At 37.1% G+C, this 13,485-nt stretch overlaps 1 protein-coding gene across 8 annotated transcripts in view; it reads right to left on the reverse strand.

Moving 5' to 3' along the window:
- Cobl (cordon-bleu WH2 repeat protein) overlaps nucleotides 1-13,485 on the reverse strand; it is a 288,719-nt gene that overhangs the window by 170,960 nt on the left and 104,274 nt on the right. For 5 of the 8 annotated variants that reach the window (XR_013089036.2, XM_076837008.2, XM_076836972.2 and 2 more), the window contains 2 exons: nucleotides 13,058-13,155; nucleotides 8,838-8,912 (listed from right to left, as the gene is read on the reverse strand). Coding sequence is in view for 7 of the 8 variants with exons in the window: in XM_076837008.2 (XP_076693123.2) it covers nucleotides 8,838-8,912; nucleotides 13,058-13,155 (173 nt within the window). In the remaining variant the exon portion in view is untranslated. The remainder of the gene's footprint in view (nucleotides 1-8,837; nucleotides 8,913-13,057; nucleotides 13,156-13,485) is intronic. The other 3 variants (XM_076837019.2, XM_076836990.2, XM_076836981.2) reach the window with 1 other exon arrangement.

Below are 13,485 nucleotides of genomic sequence, written 5' to 3' on the forward strand. Positions count from 1 at the left end.
CCCTATAGTACACTCTTTTAAGGTCCTCAGGGAATAGTCCGAGAAGGGCGATAGCTCGGTCAAATGGTGGTTCCATTCCCAGCTTTCCCAGGAATCTCCATACTGTTTTCCAAATTGGCCACACCAATTTGCAGTCTCACCAGCAATGTACAAGTGTACTCTTTTCCCCATATCCTCGCCAGCACTTATTGTTGTTTGACTTAATAATGGCTGCCAATCTTACTGGAGTGAGATGGTATCTTAGGGTGGTTTTGATTTGCATTTCTCTGACTGCTAGAGATGGTGAGCATTTTTTCATGTACTTATTGATTGATTGTTTGTCCTCCTCTGAGAAGTGTCTGTTCAGGTGCTTGGCCCATTTGTTGATTGGGTTATTTGTTGTCTTATTGTTTAACTTTTTGAGTTCTTTGTATATTCTGGAAATGAGGGCTCTATCTGAAGTGTGAGGGGTAAAAATTTGTTCCCAGGATGTAGGCTCCCTATTTACTTCTCTTATTGTTTCTCTTTCTGAGAAAAAACTTTTTAGTTTAAGTCAGTCCCATTTGTTGATTCTTGTTATTATTAACTCTTGGGCTATGGGCGTCCTATAAGGAATTTGGAGCCCGACCCCACAATATGTAGATCGGAGCCAACTTTTTCTTCTATCAGGCGCAGAGTCTCTGATTTGATATCAAGCTCTTTGATCCATTTTGAGTTAACTTTTGTGCATGGCGAGAGAAAGGGGTTCAGCTTCATTTTGTTGCATATGGATTTCCAGTTTTCCCAGCACCATTTGTTGAAGATGCTATCCTTCCTCCATTGCATGTTTTTAGCCCCTTTATCAAATAAAAGAAAGTTGTAATTTTGTGGATTGGTTTCTGTGTCCTCTATTCTGTACCATTGGTCCACCTGCCTGTTTTGGTACCAGTACCATGCTGTTTTTGTTACTACTGCTCTGTAGTACAGTTTGATATCTGGTATCGCTATACCTGCAGATTCACATTTCCTGCTTAGAATTGCTTTTGCTATTCTGGCTCTTTTGTTTCTCCATATGAATTTCATGATTGCTTTATCTATTTCTACAAGAAATGCCATTGGGATTTTGATTGGCATTGCATTGAACCTGTAGAGAACTTTGGTTAATATCGCCATTTTGATGATGTTAGTTCTGCCTATCAATGAACAGGGAATATTTTTCCATCTTCTAAGGTCTTCTATTTCTCTCTTTAGGGTTCTGTAGTTTTCATTGTATAAATCGTTCACCTCTTTTGTTAGGTTGATTCCCAAGTATTTTATTTTTTTTGAGGATATTGTGAATGGGGTGGTTTTCCTCATTTCCATTTCAGAAGTTTTGTAGCTGATATACAGGAATGCCTTTGATTTATGTATGTTGATTTTATATCCTGCCACTTTGCTGAATTCATTTATTAGTTCTAGTAGTTTCTCTGTAGACCCTTTTGGATCTTCTAGGTATAGAATCATGTCGTCAGCAAATAGTGATAATTTAAGTTCTTCTTTTCTTTTGTCTAATTGCTCTAGCTAGTATTTCAAGAACTAAATTGAATAGAAGTGGTGAAAGAGGGCATCCCTGTCTTGTTCCAGATTTTAGAGGGAATGCCTTCATTTTTTCTCCATTTAGAATGATGCTAGCCTGAAGCTTAGCATATATAGCTTTTACAATGTTGAGGTAAGATCCTGTTATCCCTAGTTTTTCTAGTGTTTTGAACATAAAGGATGCTGTACTTTGTCGGATGCTTTTTCTGCATCTATCAAGATGATCATATGGTTCTTATCTTTAAGTCTATTGATGTGGTGAATAACATTTATTGATTTCCGTATATTGAACCAGCCTTACATCCCAGGGATGAATCCTACTTGATCATGGTGCACAATTTTTTTGATATGCTTTTGTATTCGATTCGCCAGAATTTTATTGAGGATTTTTGCATCTAGGTTCATTAGAGATATTGGTCTGTGGTTTTCTTTCTTTGAAGTGTCTTTGTCTGGTTTCGGGATCAGGGTGATGTTGGCCTCATAGAATGAATTTGGAAGAGCTCCCTCTTTTTCTATTTCTTGAAATAGCTTGAAAAGTATTGGTATTAATTCTTGTTTGAAGGTTTTGTAAAACTCCGCTGTATACCCATCTGGACCAGGACTTTTCTTGGTTGGTAGTCTTTTGATGGCTTCTTCTATTTCTTCCTTTGTTATTGGTCTGTTTAAGTTGTGTGTGTCTTCCTGACTCAATCTGGGCAGATCTTCTCTTCGTTAGCATGGCTAAGGGTCTGTCGATCATATTTATTTTTTCAAAGAACCAACTTTTAGTTTTATCAATTTTTTCAATGTTTTTTTTTTTGTTGTTGTTTCAATTTCGTTGATTTCCGCTCTGATTTTAATTATTTCTTGTCTTCTACTACATTTGCTGTTGTTTTGCTCTTCCTTTTCTAGGGTTTTGAGATATAGTGTGAGTTCATTTATTTGTTGTTTTTTTCTTTTTTTGAGGAATGAACTCCAGGAAATGAATTTCCCTCTTAAAACTGCTTTCATTGTGTCCCATAGATTCCGATATGTTGTGTCTGTATTGTCATTGATCTCTAAGAATTTTTTATTTCCTCCTTTATGTCTTCTGTAACCCACTCATCATTTAGTAACATATTGTTCATTTTCCAGGTGATACAGGATTTTTCCTTCCTTCTTTTATCGTTGATTTCCAGTTTCATTCCATTATGATCAGATATGGTGCATGGTATTATCTCCACACCTTTATATTTACTAAGAGTTGCCCTATGGCATAATATATGGTCTATCTTTGAGTAGGATCCATGTGCTGCTGAGAAGAACATGTATCCACTTGATGATGGTTGATATATTCTATATATGTCGGTTAAGTCTAGGTTATTGATCGTGTTATTGAGTTCTATAGTTTCTTTATTCAGCTTTTGTCTAGAGGATCTAATGGCAAGAGCAGTGTGTTGAAGTCCCTCATAATTATTGTGTTGTGGTCTATTTGACTCTTGACCTTGAGGAGAGTTTGTTTCATGAACGTTGCAGCACCACTGTTTGGTGCATACAAATTGATAATTGTTATGTCTTGTTGGTGGATGGTTCCTTTTAACAGTATATAGTGTCCTTCTTTATCCCTTTTGATTAACTTAGGTTTGAAGTTGATTTTATTCAATATGAGTATGGCCACTCCTGCTTGCTTCCGAGGGCCTTGTGAGTGGTATCATTTTTCACAACCTTTCACCTTCAGCCTGTGTATGTCTTTTCCTATCATATGAATCTCCTGAAGGCAGCATATTGTTGGATTTGTTTTTTTAATCCAGGTTACTAGCCTATGTCTCTTGATTGGTGAATTTAAGCCATTAACATTAAAGGTTACAATTGAAATATGGTTTGTACTTCCAGTCATATTTATTTATTTATTTATTTTAGTTTGGATAGTTTTTCCTCTTTGGTTATTTTTCTCCCCCTTTACTGAGATACCTCCCACTGTTAGTTTTGGAAGCTATTTTTCAATTCCTCTTCTTGTAGTATTTTGCTCAAAATGCTTTGCAGTGCTTGTTTTCTGGCTGCGAATTCCTTTAGCTTTTGTTTATCGTGAAATATTTTAATTTCATTGTCAAATCTGAAGCTTAATTTTGCTGCATACCGTATTCTTGGTTGGAATCCATTATTTTTCAGCGTTTGAAATACGTTGTTCCAGGATCTTCTCGCTTTCAAAGTCTGTGATGAAAAATCTGTCGTTAACCTAATTGGTCTACCCCTGAATATTAAAAGCTACCTCCTTTCTCTTGTAGCTTTTAATATTCTCTCCTTGTTCTGTATGTTGGCTATCTTCATAATTATATGTCTTGGAGTTGGTCTATTACGGTTTTGAATGTTTGGGGTCCTGTAGGCTTCCAGGATTTGGCAATCCATTCCATCTTTCATCTCTGGGAAGTTTTCTAGGATTATTTCATTTAATAGGTTGTCCATTCCTTTGGTTTGAACCTCTATACCTTCTTCTATCCCAGTGACTCTCAAGTTTGGTTTTTTTAATGACATCCCATATCTCTTGGATAGATTGCTCGTGAGATTTAAGCATCCTTTCTGTGTTGACTATATTCTTTTCAAGTTGATAAACTTTGTCTTCATTATCTGATGTTCTGACTTCTACTTGATCTAGTCTATTTGTAATATTCTCGTTTGAGTTTTTAATTTGGTTTATGGTTTCCTGCATTTCTAGGATTAGTTTGATTTTTTTTTTAATCTCTATATCCTGGTAAAGCTCGTTCTTTGCCAATTGAATTTGTTTGTTTAAGTCGTTTTCAAAATATACTTTCATTGCATGGACTTGCTGTCTCATGTCTTCTCTAATATTCTGTTCCACCATCTGAGTTAGGTATGCCTTCAGTTCTTTCCCTGTCCATGTTTCTGATGCTTCTAGGTCCTCCTGTAGATTTAAGTTGTCCTGCATTGTTTGTAATCCTTTTTTCCCTTGTTTTTTCATGTTGTTCACATTACTTTCCAGCTCTGTTTGACTGCTGTGTTTCTGCTTTCTCCTATAAATTTGTTTTGATTTTGTATTATCTCTGATGTCTCTCCTTTGTGGTGGGAGACTACGCCTAGAAATGTAGGGCTTTATTGTACTTTAAAGCTGATTCATTCAATTCATAAAAGGCTTCCGGATTCTGTATGCATATAGTGATTTGTTGTTTGTTCTTAGGACTTTATGTTTAGGTTAGGTGCTATGATGGTATGAGGGTTAGTATGTCTTGGCTACTTTAGAAGATTGCTCAACTGAAAGGGGATACTAACAGACGATTGGATCAGGGTGTTGGTAGTAGTTAGGTATTTAGGAGCCCTATAGACAGCCTCGAAACATTCACCTATTTGCATTTAGACAATTACACTAATGGAAGACGTAATGCTTGGGATGAATGTTGGGGGGTAGGGGAAGGAAGGTGCTCTTAAAAAGAAAGAAGGAGAGAGAGATAGATGGATTAGAGGAGAATGAAAAGAACAATAAACCTTGAAACGGGAAAGAAAGAAAAAAGGAAAAGGAGAGAAAAGAACAGAGAGAGAAGAAAAAAAAATGAAATCTTAGAGATCCATTTTCTTCTCTTCCAGTAGGTGGAGCTCTGCCCTCCGAGCTGAGCTTCTGCCCTCTATGTGCCGATAGCAATCCCTGTAAGGAGGCTCCTGGGAGTCTCTCAATCCTGTTAGTCCAGAGCTGTTTCACTTCTCCAGCCCCTCCCCCCCTTCCTCCTGCCAGCCAGCCAGCCAGGTCCTGTTCACCGGTAGCGGTTCTCCAAAGATCTAGTTACACTTGCAGCCCCACTGCGCTTCCCATTTAAGCCCCAGTGCTGTGGTAAACTGGCGGCTAAGACCTTGGGAGTCGCCACTGGTGATATGGGGGGTTGGGGATGGGGAACTCCCTCTGCTTCCCTACAGACATGCCCCTGGAGAGATCCCAGAGGTTTCCTGGCTGCTTGAATCTGGATGGGGTGGGAGTCACACACCTGCTAAAGTGGATTCTGCTGGGAAGGAATTCCGTCGGCCGAACTCCAGTGACATCACCTCTCTGCTATGGCGGGCCCCAGGCTCCTTGCCGGAGTGTCCGAAGGGAGGGGTGGGACTGGTCTATCCCCAGTTGGCTTCAGCTCCCGGCGCTATTTCATGAAGGCTTGGCTAGAGACCTCTTCCTGCCTAGCTGCGTCTCAGAGACTAGCCGCCCAATCAAGGTAGCTGCAGGCGGGCGGCCGCACCGCGGCGCGCGGACAGCGGCTGGTGGGTCTGGACCTCTGCGTCTTGTGGTGGGGATTCACTCGTCTGGGGCAAACTGTCACCTCCAAAAATCCTAGTAACTCCCGGCTGGTCTCTCTTCAGTGGAATTTTGCTAGGAGATTCTTAGCAGGTAGAATCTAAGCGTATCTATGCGTCTCTCTGACCCCATCACTGAGGGGGTACTGAAAGTGCTGCCTCTCCGCCTGCCGCCATGTTGGATCTCCTATTCTAGTAAATTTTATAATCAACTTACTTAGTTCTAAAAGAAAACCTCAGTGATATAATAATATTGAGTCATCCTAGCTAAAAGTGCAGCATAAGCCAGGCATGGTGGCACATGCCTGTAATCCCAGAAACTCTGGAGGCTGATACAGGACAATTACGAGTTCAAAGCCAGCCTCAGCAGACGCAAGATGCTAAGCAACTAAGTGAAACCCTGTATCTGAATAAAATATAAAATAAAGCTGGGTGTCCCTGAGTTCAATATTGGTACCAAAAAAAAAAAAAGCAGCATGAGTTTCCATTTTGTGTAGTTCTATTGTTCTATATATTTGTAGAAATTTTTTCTACTTTTTCTCATACTGTTTTGGATAATTCCTATAAAGCTTTTGCTTAGGTACTACCTATCTTTCTATCCATACATACATCCATCTATCCATGTTATGAACGTATTCTTCTGTTCTATGTGGTGGGGAGCGGGGGGAACAACTCACACAAATTAGCACCACTCACTATAAAATTTATGATGACATTCATTTCTGTAGAAAAAGTTATAATACTTGGTTACATTATAATAGCCAAAAGGTACCAGATGCCAAGTCCTTCAATGAAATTAAATAGATTCCCGACTCAAAAACAAGAAGTTTGTAGAGTATCTGAAATATTGAAAAGTTTTCCAATAGTTCGTGGATGAAATTGAGGATAATGAAAAACAAGCCCTACACACTAATGAGTCAAAGAGCATATCAAATCATCCTCAAATCAATTTAAGTCTGTTTTATAGCAGAGAAAACAGCATTTCTTGGTGTGATTAGTTCAGGAAAAGAAGTGCTTAAGATTATACCTAAAAAAGCCAGTGAGAAGGCTGAGGCAGGAGGATCCAAAGTTTGAAGCCAGCCTCAGCAACTTAACAAGACCCTGTCTGAAATTTAAAAATTGAAAGAGCTAGGGATGTAGCACCCCTGGTTCAATCCCCAGTAGGTTAAAAAAAGGGGTGGGGGAGGGAGGAGGTGGAAGAAAGAAAAGGAAGAGATTTTCTGTACAAGCTTTCATTCAGGCTGATATAGGTTCCTATGGAAAAGGTCATGAACACATCTATGTACAGCTGCTCAATGCATGGGCTCAAGATAGGCCTTTATTTCCAGTACACACATTAAATCCTTAAGACTGAAAACATTCACCAACAAGACTGATTGTAACGAAAACTGAGGTCTAATTTTCACAGTGCATTAAAATGAGGCCAATAAAAGTTTAGGGGAAATGACATTAAATGCAAAGCATTAAATTAATGTGCAAGGAAATTATATCAACAAACCTACTTTTGGATGCAAAGTAAGATTACTTATCATAGGTATATCTTAGTAACTTACATTTAAAAGCATAATTAGACTTTTGGGAACCAAAGTAAATTTGACTTTTTTCTTTTGGTCCAACAAAATGGGCTTATTTTCCCAATTAGCTTATGTGACAGAGATTTTCCATAAACTGAATGAGTTTAATCTGATTAACCCAACATTTTGCTAAATATAAATCCAAGCTCTTGACAAAAACAGATTCTCAGTTTAAAATAACAATTTAAAAAATCATTAAAACACACGTATTTGCAAAAATTAGCAAAAGCTAACAAAATTACAAAATTACTGATGAAATATAAGTTTCAGAAAGTATCTATTAGCAAAAGAACAGTGAGTATAATGATCATCAAAGAAGTCTTTAAACTGTATTTTTTTCATATACCTCCCAGAACTCAATAATTCCAAATCTTGGCTAATGACAAATTTTGAAGACAACTACACATGGCTAGGAGAACATTAAAAATAATTTTGATCACAGAGCCCTTTGCTTTTGGTCTATTATCTTGAAAGACTCCAAAGGAATTGAAATGTACTGACATAACAAAACTTTTCCATTTTCATAAAATGTTCCTGGAGCTTATATCAATAAAACTGAAAGGAGAAATAGAATTAATGTTGAGCCTTTCCAGTTTTATTAATATATCCTGTTCATCAATAAATGGAATAAATAAAAAAAACTGTAATTTTATTAATAAACATCTTTTCAAGAAAAATTTACTTTGTGTTTAACAATTATATATCAACAAATATATTTAGAATGTTTTAATTTACTTTACAATTGTTAAAAGAACTTAATCCAGAAAAAATATTTTATAGATTTATGATGGGGGAATGACAAAATCTAATTTAGATTTTTTATATCATGTTTTATTTCAAGTCTCTATAAAAGATTTTTGAGTGTAAAATGTATGTTGAATGAAATAAAATTTGACACAGGGGCTGATGTGGAAATGTGAAAAATAAACTAATAATGCAAAATTTTATTCTGATATGGAAAAGTTTGTTCAGGTAACTTTTAATGGGCAAATATCTAAATTTAATTAGATATGTTTAAAATGTCAAAATTTATAAAATATCATGAGTTATATTCTTTCAAGTATTTAAAATTACAAGGAAGTTTTTTTACATGCCGAATTTCAATTATGAGGGCATAGCCACTTTAAAAATATTCTTTGAGAAAAACAGAATTGTATGGCTTTCTATACCATCAGGCTACTTTTGATAATGCATGAAAATAATTTCAGAAAGTATAAATTCATTTAACCTAGTGAGGGATACTCTTGATCATGCTGATAGGGAAAGAGAAGAAGAGAAACTCAAATACTCTACATTTTCCAAAAATAGCATGGGCAACTAAGAAAGAAGCTATATGCTGCTTTTCGAATCTATCAGACCACAAAAGTCAAGCCAAATGAAACTAAAGTAGTCTGTAATTGCATTGTCTGGAAGGCAGTGCAAAGCAAGGAGAAAGAAGTTCCACTGGGTTAGCAGAGGCACCTGCTGGCTGTTAGTACTTACATTCATGCCCCTTCCTGAAGCCAACTTCGAGGTGTCCTCATCGCTGTCAGGGCCTGACTGCCCAAGCTGCTCAGCCTGGAATACAGATAAGCATCCCACCATCAACTCCAGGTGGAAGTAAGTTCAAACAAAAAGCAAAGCCCTCCATAGCAATCATGGAGGCCAAAAAGGCCAGTGAGGCCCCAATTCCAAGCTTCAGAGTCTGCATTTCTGGTAGTAATCCAAGCCACTTCCTTTACCTTTTAAACTTGAAAACTGTTTTAAAACAAACAACTCCTAACCACAGGGCTCCCAGATTTGAAAAATCACAATTTTTAACCCAAAACTCATAAAAACATGTTTTCTTTCTTTTTCGCCAAGCATCTCCTTTAACTTTTAAAATATGCAATTTTCAAACAGTAGTGGGCTTGAACTGATGGAATTATCTAGGCAAAGCAATTAATTAATTACATTTTTAGGATTTCAAAATTTTAATGTCTGCATAGCTAATAGGAAAGACATGAATAAGTCACCAAATATATCAGTCCTTATTCACAAAATGCAGATGATAATACACCATTGGCCATACAATCACCTAGGGTATAACTGCAAAATTCAATCTCCAGGCCTGAACCTGGCCTCCCAAATGAGAATCTTTGGGGACAAAACCCAAGAATACAATTTTCACTATAGGTCTTAAACAGCCTCTGAAATACTTTTGATAACCATTGGTTTAGGAGAATAAATAATGTCAAAATGACAAAACTCTGGGCTGGGGATGTGGCTCAAGCGGTAGTGCGCTTGACTGGCATGCGCGCGGGGTGCTAGGTTTGATCCTCAGCACCACATTATTTAAAAAAAAAAAAAAGAAAGATTGTGTCCACCGAAAAATAATAAAAATATTTTAAAAAATGACAAAACTCTCATGCTTTAGACATATTAAAACACAAAATTTCAAAACAAAAAAAAGATGTTTGCCCTCATTTGTCCCCAAATTATGTCCCTTCAAGTATATTCTTTACTGAGATTTTACACACACACACATTCATACACATTCCCAACACCCACACAGGTATGTATTTTTTTTCCTTAAAGGTGATAGCAAAGGTCACTTTAGTTTTAAATGTTCTGATAATTCTCCAAGAGTTTGTTCATTATTAAGTCACATGCAGAGTATGTTGGCATCACAGGATTTTAGAAATCTGTCTTTTCTATTGTGGTAGAAGAGGTGGAACCCAAGGCCTCAAACAGGCTAGGCAAGTACTCTTCCACTAAGCAATACCCCCAGCCCTTAGAAATAATTTCTAAAGCTATTTACTCCAAAGTCTTTTTATTATTGAAGACATTGAAACCTATATTTGTTAAGGACTGTACAATGTAAATAGAAGTTATTAGCAAGGATTATGGAAAGTCAGGCCTGGGTTTAACTTCCAATGTTTATGAATTCTGACAATTATGAGTACTGTTATTAGATTTACATTATAAATAAAGGAATTGCTTAACCTTAGTTTGTTCACCCACATAATGCAACTGATAATACCTTTTTCATCAAGTTCCTAGACAGATGAGGTTATATTTAGCACCAAATCTCAAACAATAAAAATGGAGAAAAACAAGGAGTTAAGAAGTTTAGCACAAAACTTTTTTTGTTTTAAGTTAACCATAAAAAACCCACACAGAACAAATAATCCAATAATGACAAGACTGAAAAAGGGATGCCTAGGTAAAATAAAATTAAGAGAAAGTTATAAATGAAAGATGAAGTGTGAAGGAAATAAAAAATAATTTTACTAAGTCCAAGACAGAGGAAAGATAGGTATGACATAAAGAAAATCCCCTTATAATGAGCAGACTAGACTTGCTGGGGTCTACCAGGAACCCCTTATGAACTCCCAGAAGCCATGTTAGTTGATCTCCAAGTCTCCAGCTCTTTAAACTCTTATTTTGCCAAAACAAAAGTATTCCTATATCTTTGACTTGCTTTGCTCCTAGTTCATCTCTCAGAAAAAAGAAAATGCAGAATGAGTGTTTGGCATCTCAGTATGAGGAATGAGGATAGAGAGGGGTTTACTGTGAAGTGGTAATGTGAAGATCAAGGAGGACACTGAATACAGTATAAGCAAATCTCTCACAACAGTTTTAGAAACACCAATAAAATTCATGAAGTGATGGAAAATGTAAACACAAAATTCTGATTCTGCAATTTCAAGTAATTCTGAAAGGAAAGGAAAAGAGGTCAGGAGAGCAGAGAGAGGAGAGGGGAGCATTGAAAAGAGGGGAGGAGGGAAGGAGAGAGAGGAGTAGGGAGGGAAAAAGAGAAGGAAAGGAGAGAAATGCTCAAGGCTCACAGATCTTACATAGAAAGATACACATTGAATACAAATTTTCAAAGGACACACAGGAAAAAGGGAAGAAGCACATATTATGGGTGGTAAACATAAGGGAATAACAAAACTACTACCAAAGCATCAGGTAGATGAAGAACCAAAAGCTGAGGTTGTAAGAAGCTCTAAAGACAGGAGGTCTCAGCCGGCTCAGCCTGGGTTTCACCACACCTTCCCCTTCAAACTACTCCTTCCTAACTTCCAATCTCCCATTTCCTAACAACCACCACCAGCGGGGGTGGGGGTGGTGGTGGTGGTGGTGGTGGTGTTTGACTGGCTTCTTCTTTGAACTTGAGCATCCTCATCAGCAAGCCTGGGGTGAATCATAGTTCCAACCCCTCAGGTTCCTGATGGTCAGGAAGTGCAGGAAGTGAGATGCGCAGCCTCAGTCACAGGTGCAAAGGAGTACAGATCTCCTCAATGGCCAGAGGGCACCTGAACGAATGTGAGCTTTTTTTGTCACCTCTTCCAAGTACACTGATGGAGGACACTTTTCAGCTAAGCTGATGGTATCAAGGCCTACCATTCATTGCAACAACTTTGGTTGGGGGGTGGGGGATGTCTAATTGGATATTAGTAAAATATGCCTATAAACAAATATAATAGGGATAATAAGTATGTTCTTTTCTGAAAGTTAATTAGATGGTTTTGAGACTCTTATAACTGATTAGAAAGAAAATCTTCCTTTTTACTCTTTGAACTATGATTTAATGCTATAACATTTGACCTGAAATATGACTTTCAAGACTTATTTAAGAAATAATAACAAGATCCATAAATTAACTTCTCATGTGGTATAGTCCCAAATTATATAATGAAGACCAAATACCACCTAAAAATCTAATCAAAAGCAAACAGTCTAGTTTGACAAGGGACTCGATTACAAAGTGGCCTTAACTCTAGCTCTTAAGATACCTCACATGCTAAGTTTCGATGCTATAATTTATTTGAAGGAATATTTACCATTGTGTTTCAACTGAACTAAAATGTGCATTCATTCATTCATCCATCCTAAGGTATGTACTGTGCTTCAACCGCACACCAGGTCAGAGTATGTACCTGGCAGGAGAAGGGCTCACAGCCTGGCCTTAGACCCACAGGTTTCTTGTTCCACTGGTGAGTGAAACATCTTCCTTCTAGATACCTAACTGCTTTAGAGATCAAGTGTAGAAGCACAAAGCCACTCATTCCACACATTCCTTTTACTTGAAGGAATTAATATTCCTAAATATGATTATTTTTAAAAGTCATAAGATAGGTTCAGTATGAGTGAGGTAGAAATTCAGGAATACAGAAAAAGAAAGGCATATTGAGTCTCAAGAAAGAAGTACCCATAAACCCTTACAAAAACCCATGAACTGTCAAAATGTAAAATAAGAAAGTAGGTGAGCAACCCAACTCAAATCCTTAGTCCATGACCTAGGCTCCTGTCCTTGCCTGCAAAATGTAACATGCCAGGAGGGTGATACATAAACACAGGAAACACTGGCACAAAATTATGTAGACTCCACTTCTAGTTCAGCCCCTATCCATTGTTCCTCTATAATTATTAACACCCTACAACAAGGGTGTGCTGCTTCTCACTTTGGAGATTGTCCCCATTATCTCTTGAATATGCATTCCTTGCTTTTTACTATCAAGACAGCCCATATTCTCCTCTTAATGTTTATCTCCTTTCCTAAATAAATGTGTCTGTGACTTGGACTGGCACATTCAGAAATTCTTTTCTGTCACATATGCCAAGGACCCCATTTGTCCTGAGTTGAGGTCCCATCTCTGGAAAGAACTCTTGTGACATAAGCATCTTCAGAGACTGTTTTACATTATGCAAAGTCATGTGCATATGCAATCCATTACCTTGCTACTGCTTCTTTTATTAACTTTGAAAAATCCCAGAAATTTTTTCTTCTCTTTATCTGTCTCATCATTGCCAAGTGATGATTTTCTAAATGTTTCTGGGGGGGAAAAAAAGACATACTAAGTTATTTGTCAACATTTGAAATAAGAGATTAAATACTTTAAAAAATCTTAAGTAAATCCTTTATTCTTAAGCTGTTAGTTCTTCTACAGGGGTAAATCACCAACTCTTTCTTGGAGCCACATCAAAGCTCTAAGACCAATTTAGGAAAGCATTTAAAGGTCTTACATAATTTTTTTGAGGTAGAATTGTCTCTGGTATGCTTAGACCCTTCTGGATACTAAAAAATAAATAAGTAAGTAAATCAACAAAACTTCTAGGGAAGTGCTATCAATAGAAAGCTTATATGAACCATAAATGTAATTTT

The sequence above is a fragment of the Callospermophilus lateralis genome, chromosome 1 (genome assembly GCF_048772815.1).
Source record: "Callospermophilus lateralis isolate mCalLat2 chromosome 1, mCalLat2.hap1, whole genome shotgun sequence".
In the NCBI taxonomy this organism is placed as follows: Eukaryota; Metazoa; Chordata; class Mammalia; order Rodentia; family Sciuridae; genus Callospermophilus; species Callospermophilus lateralis.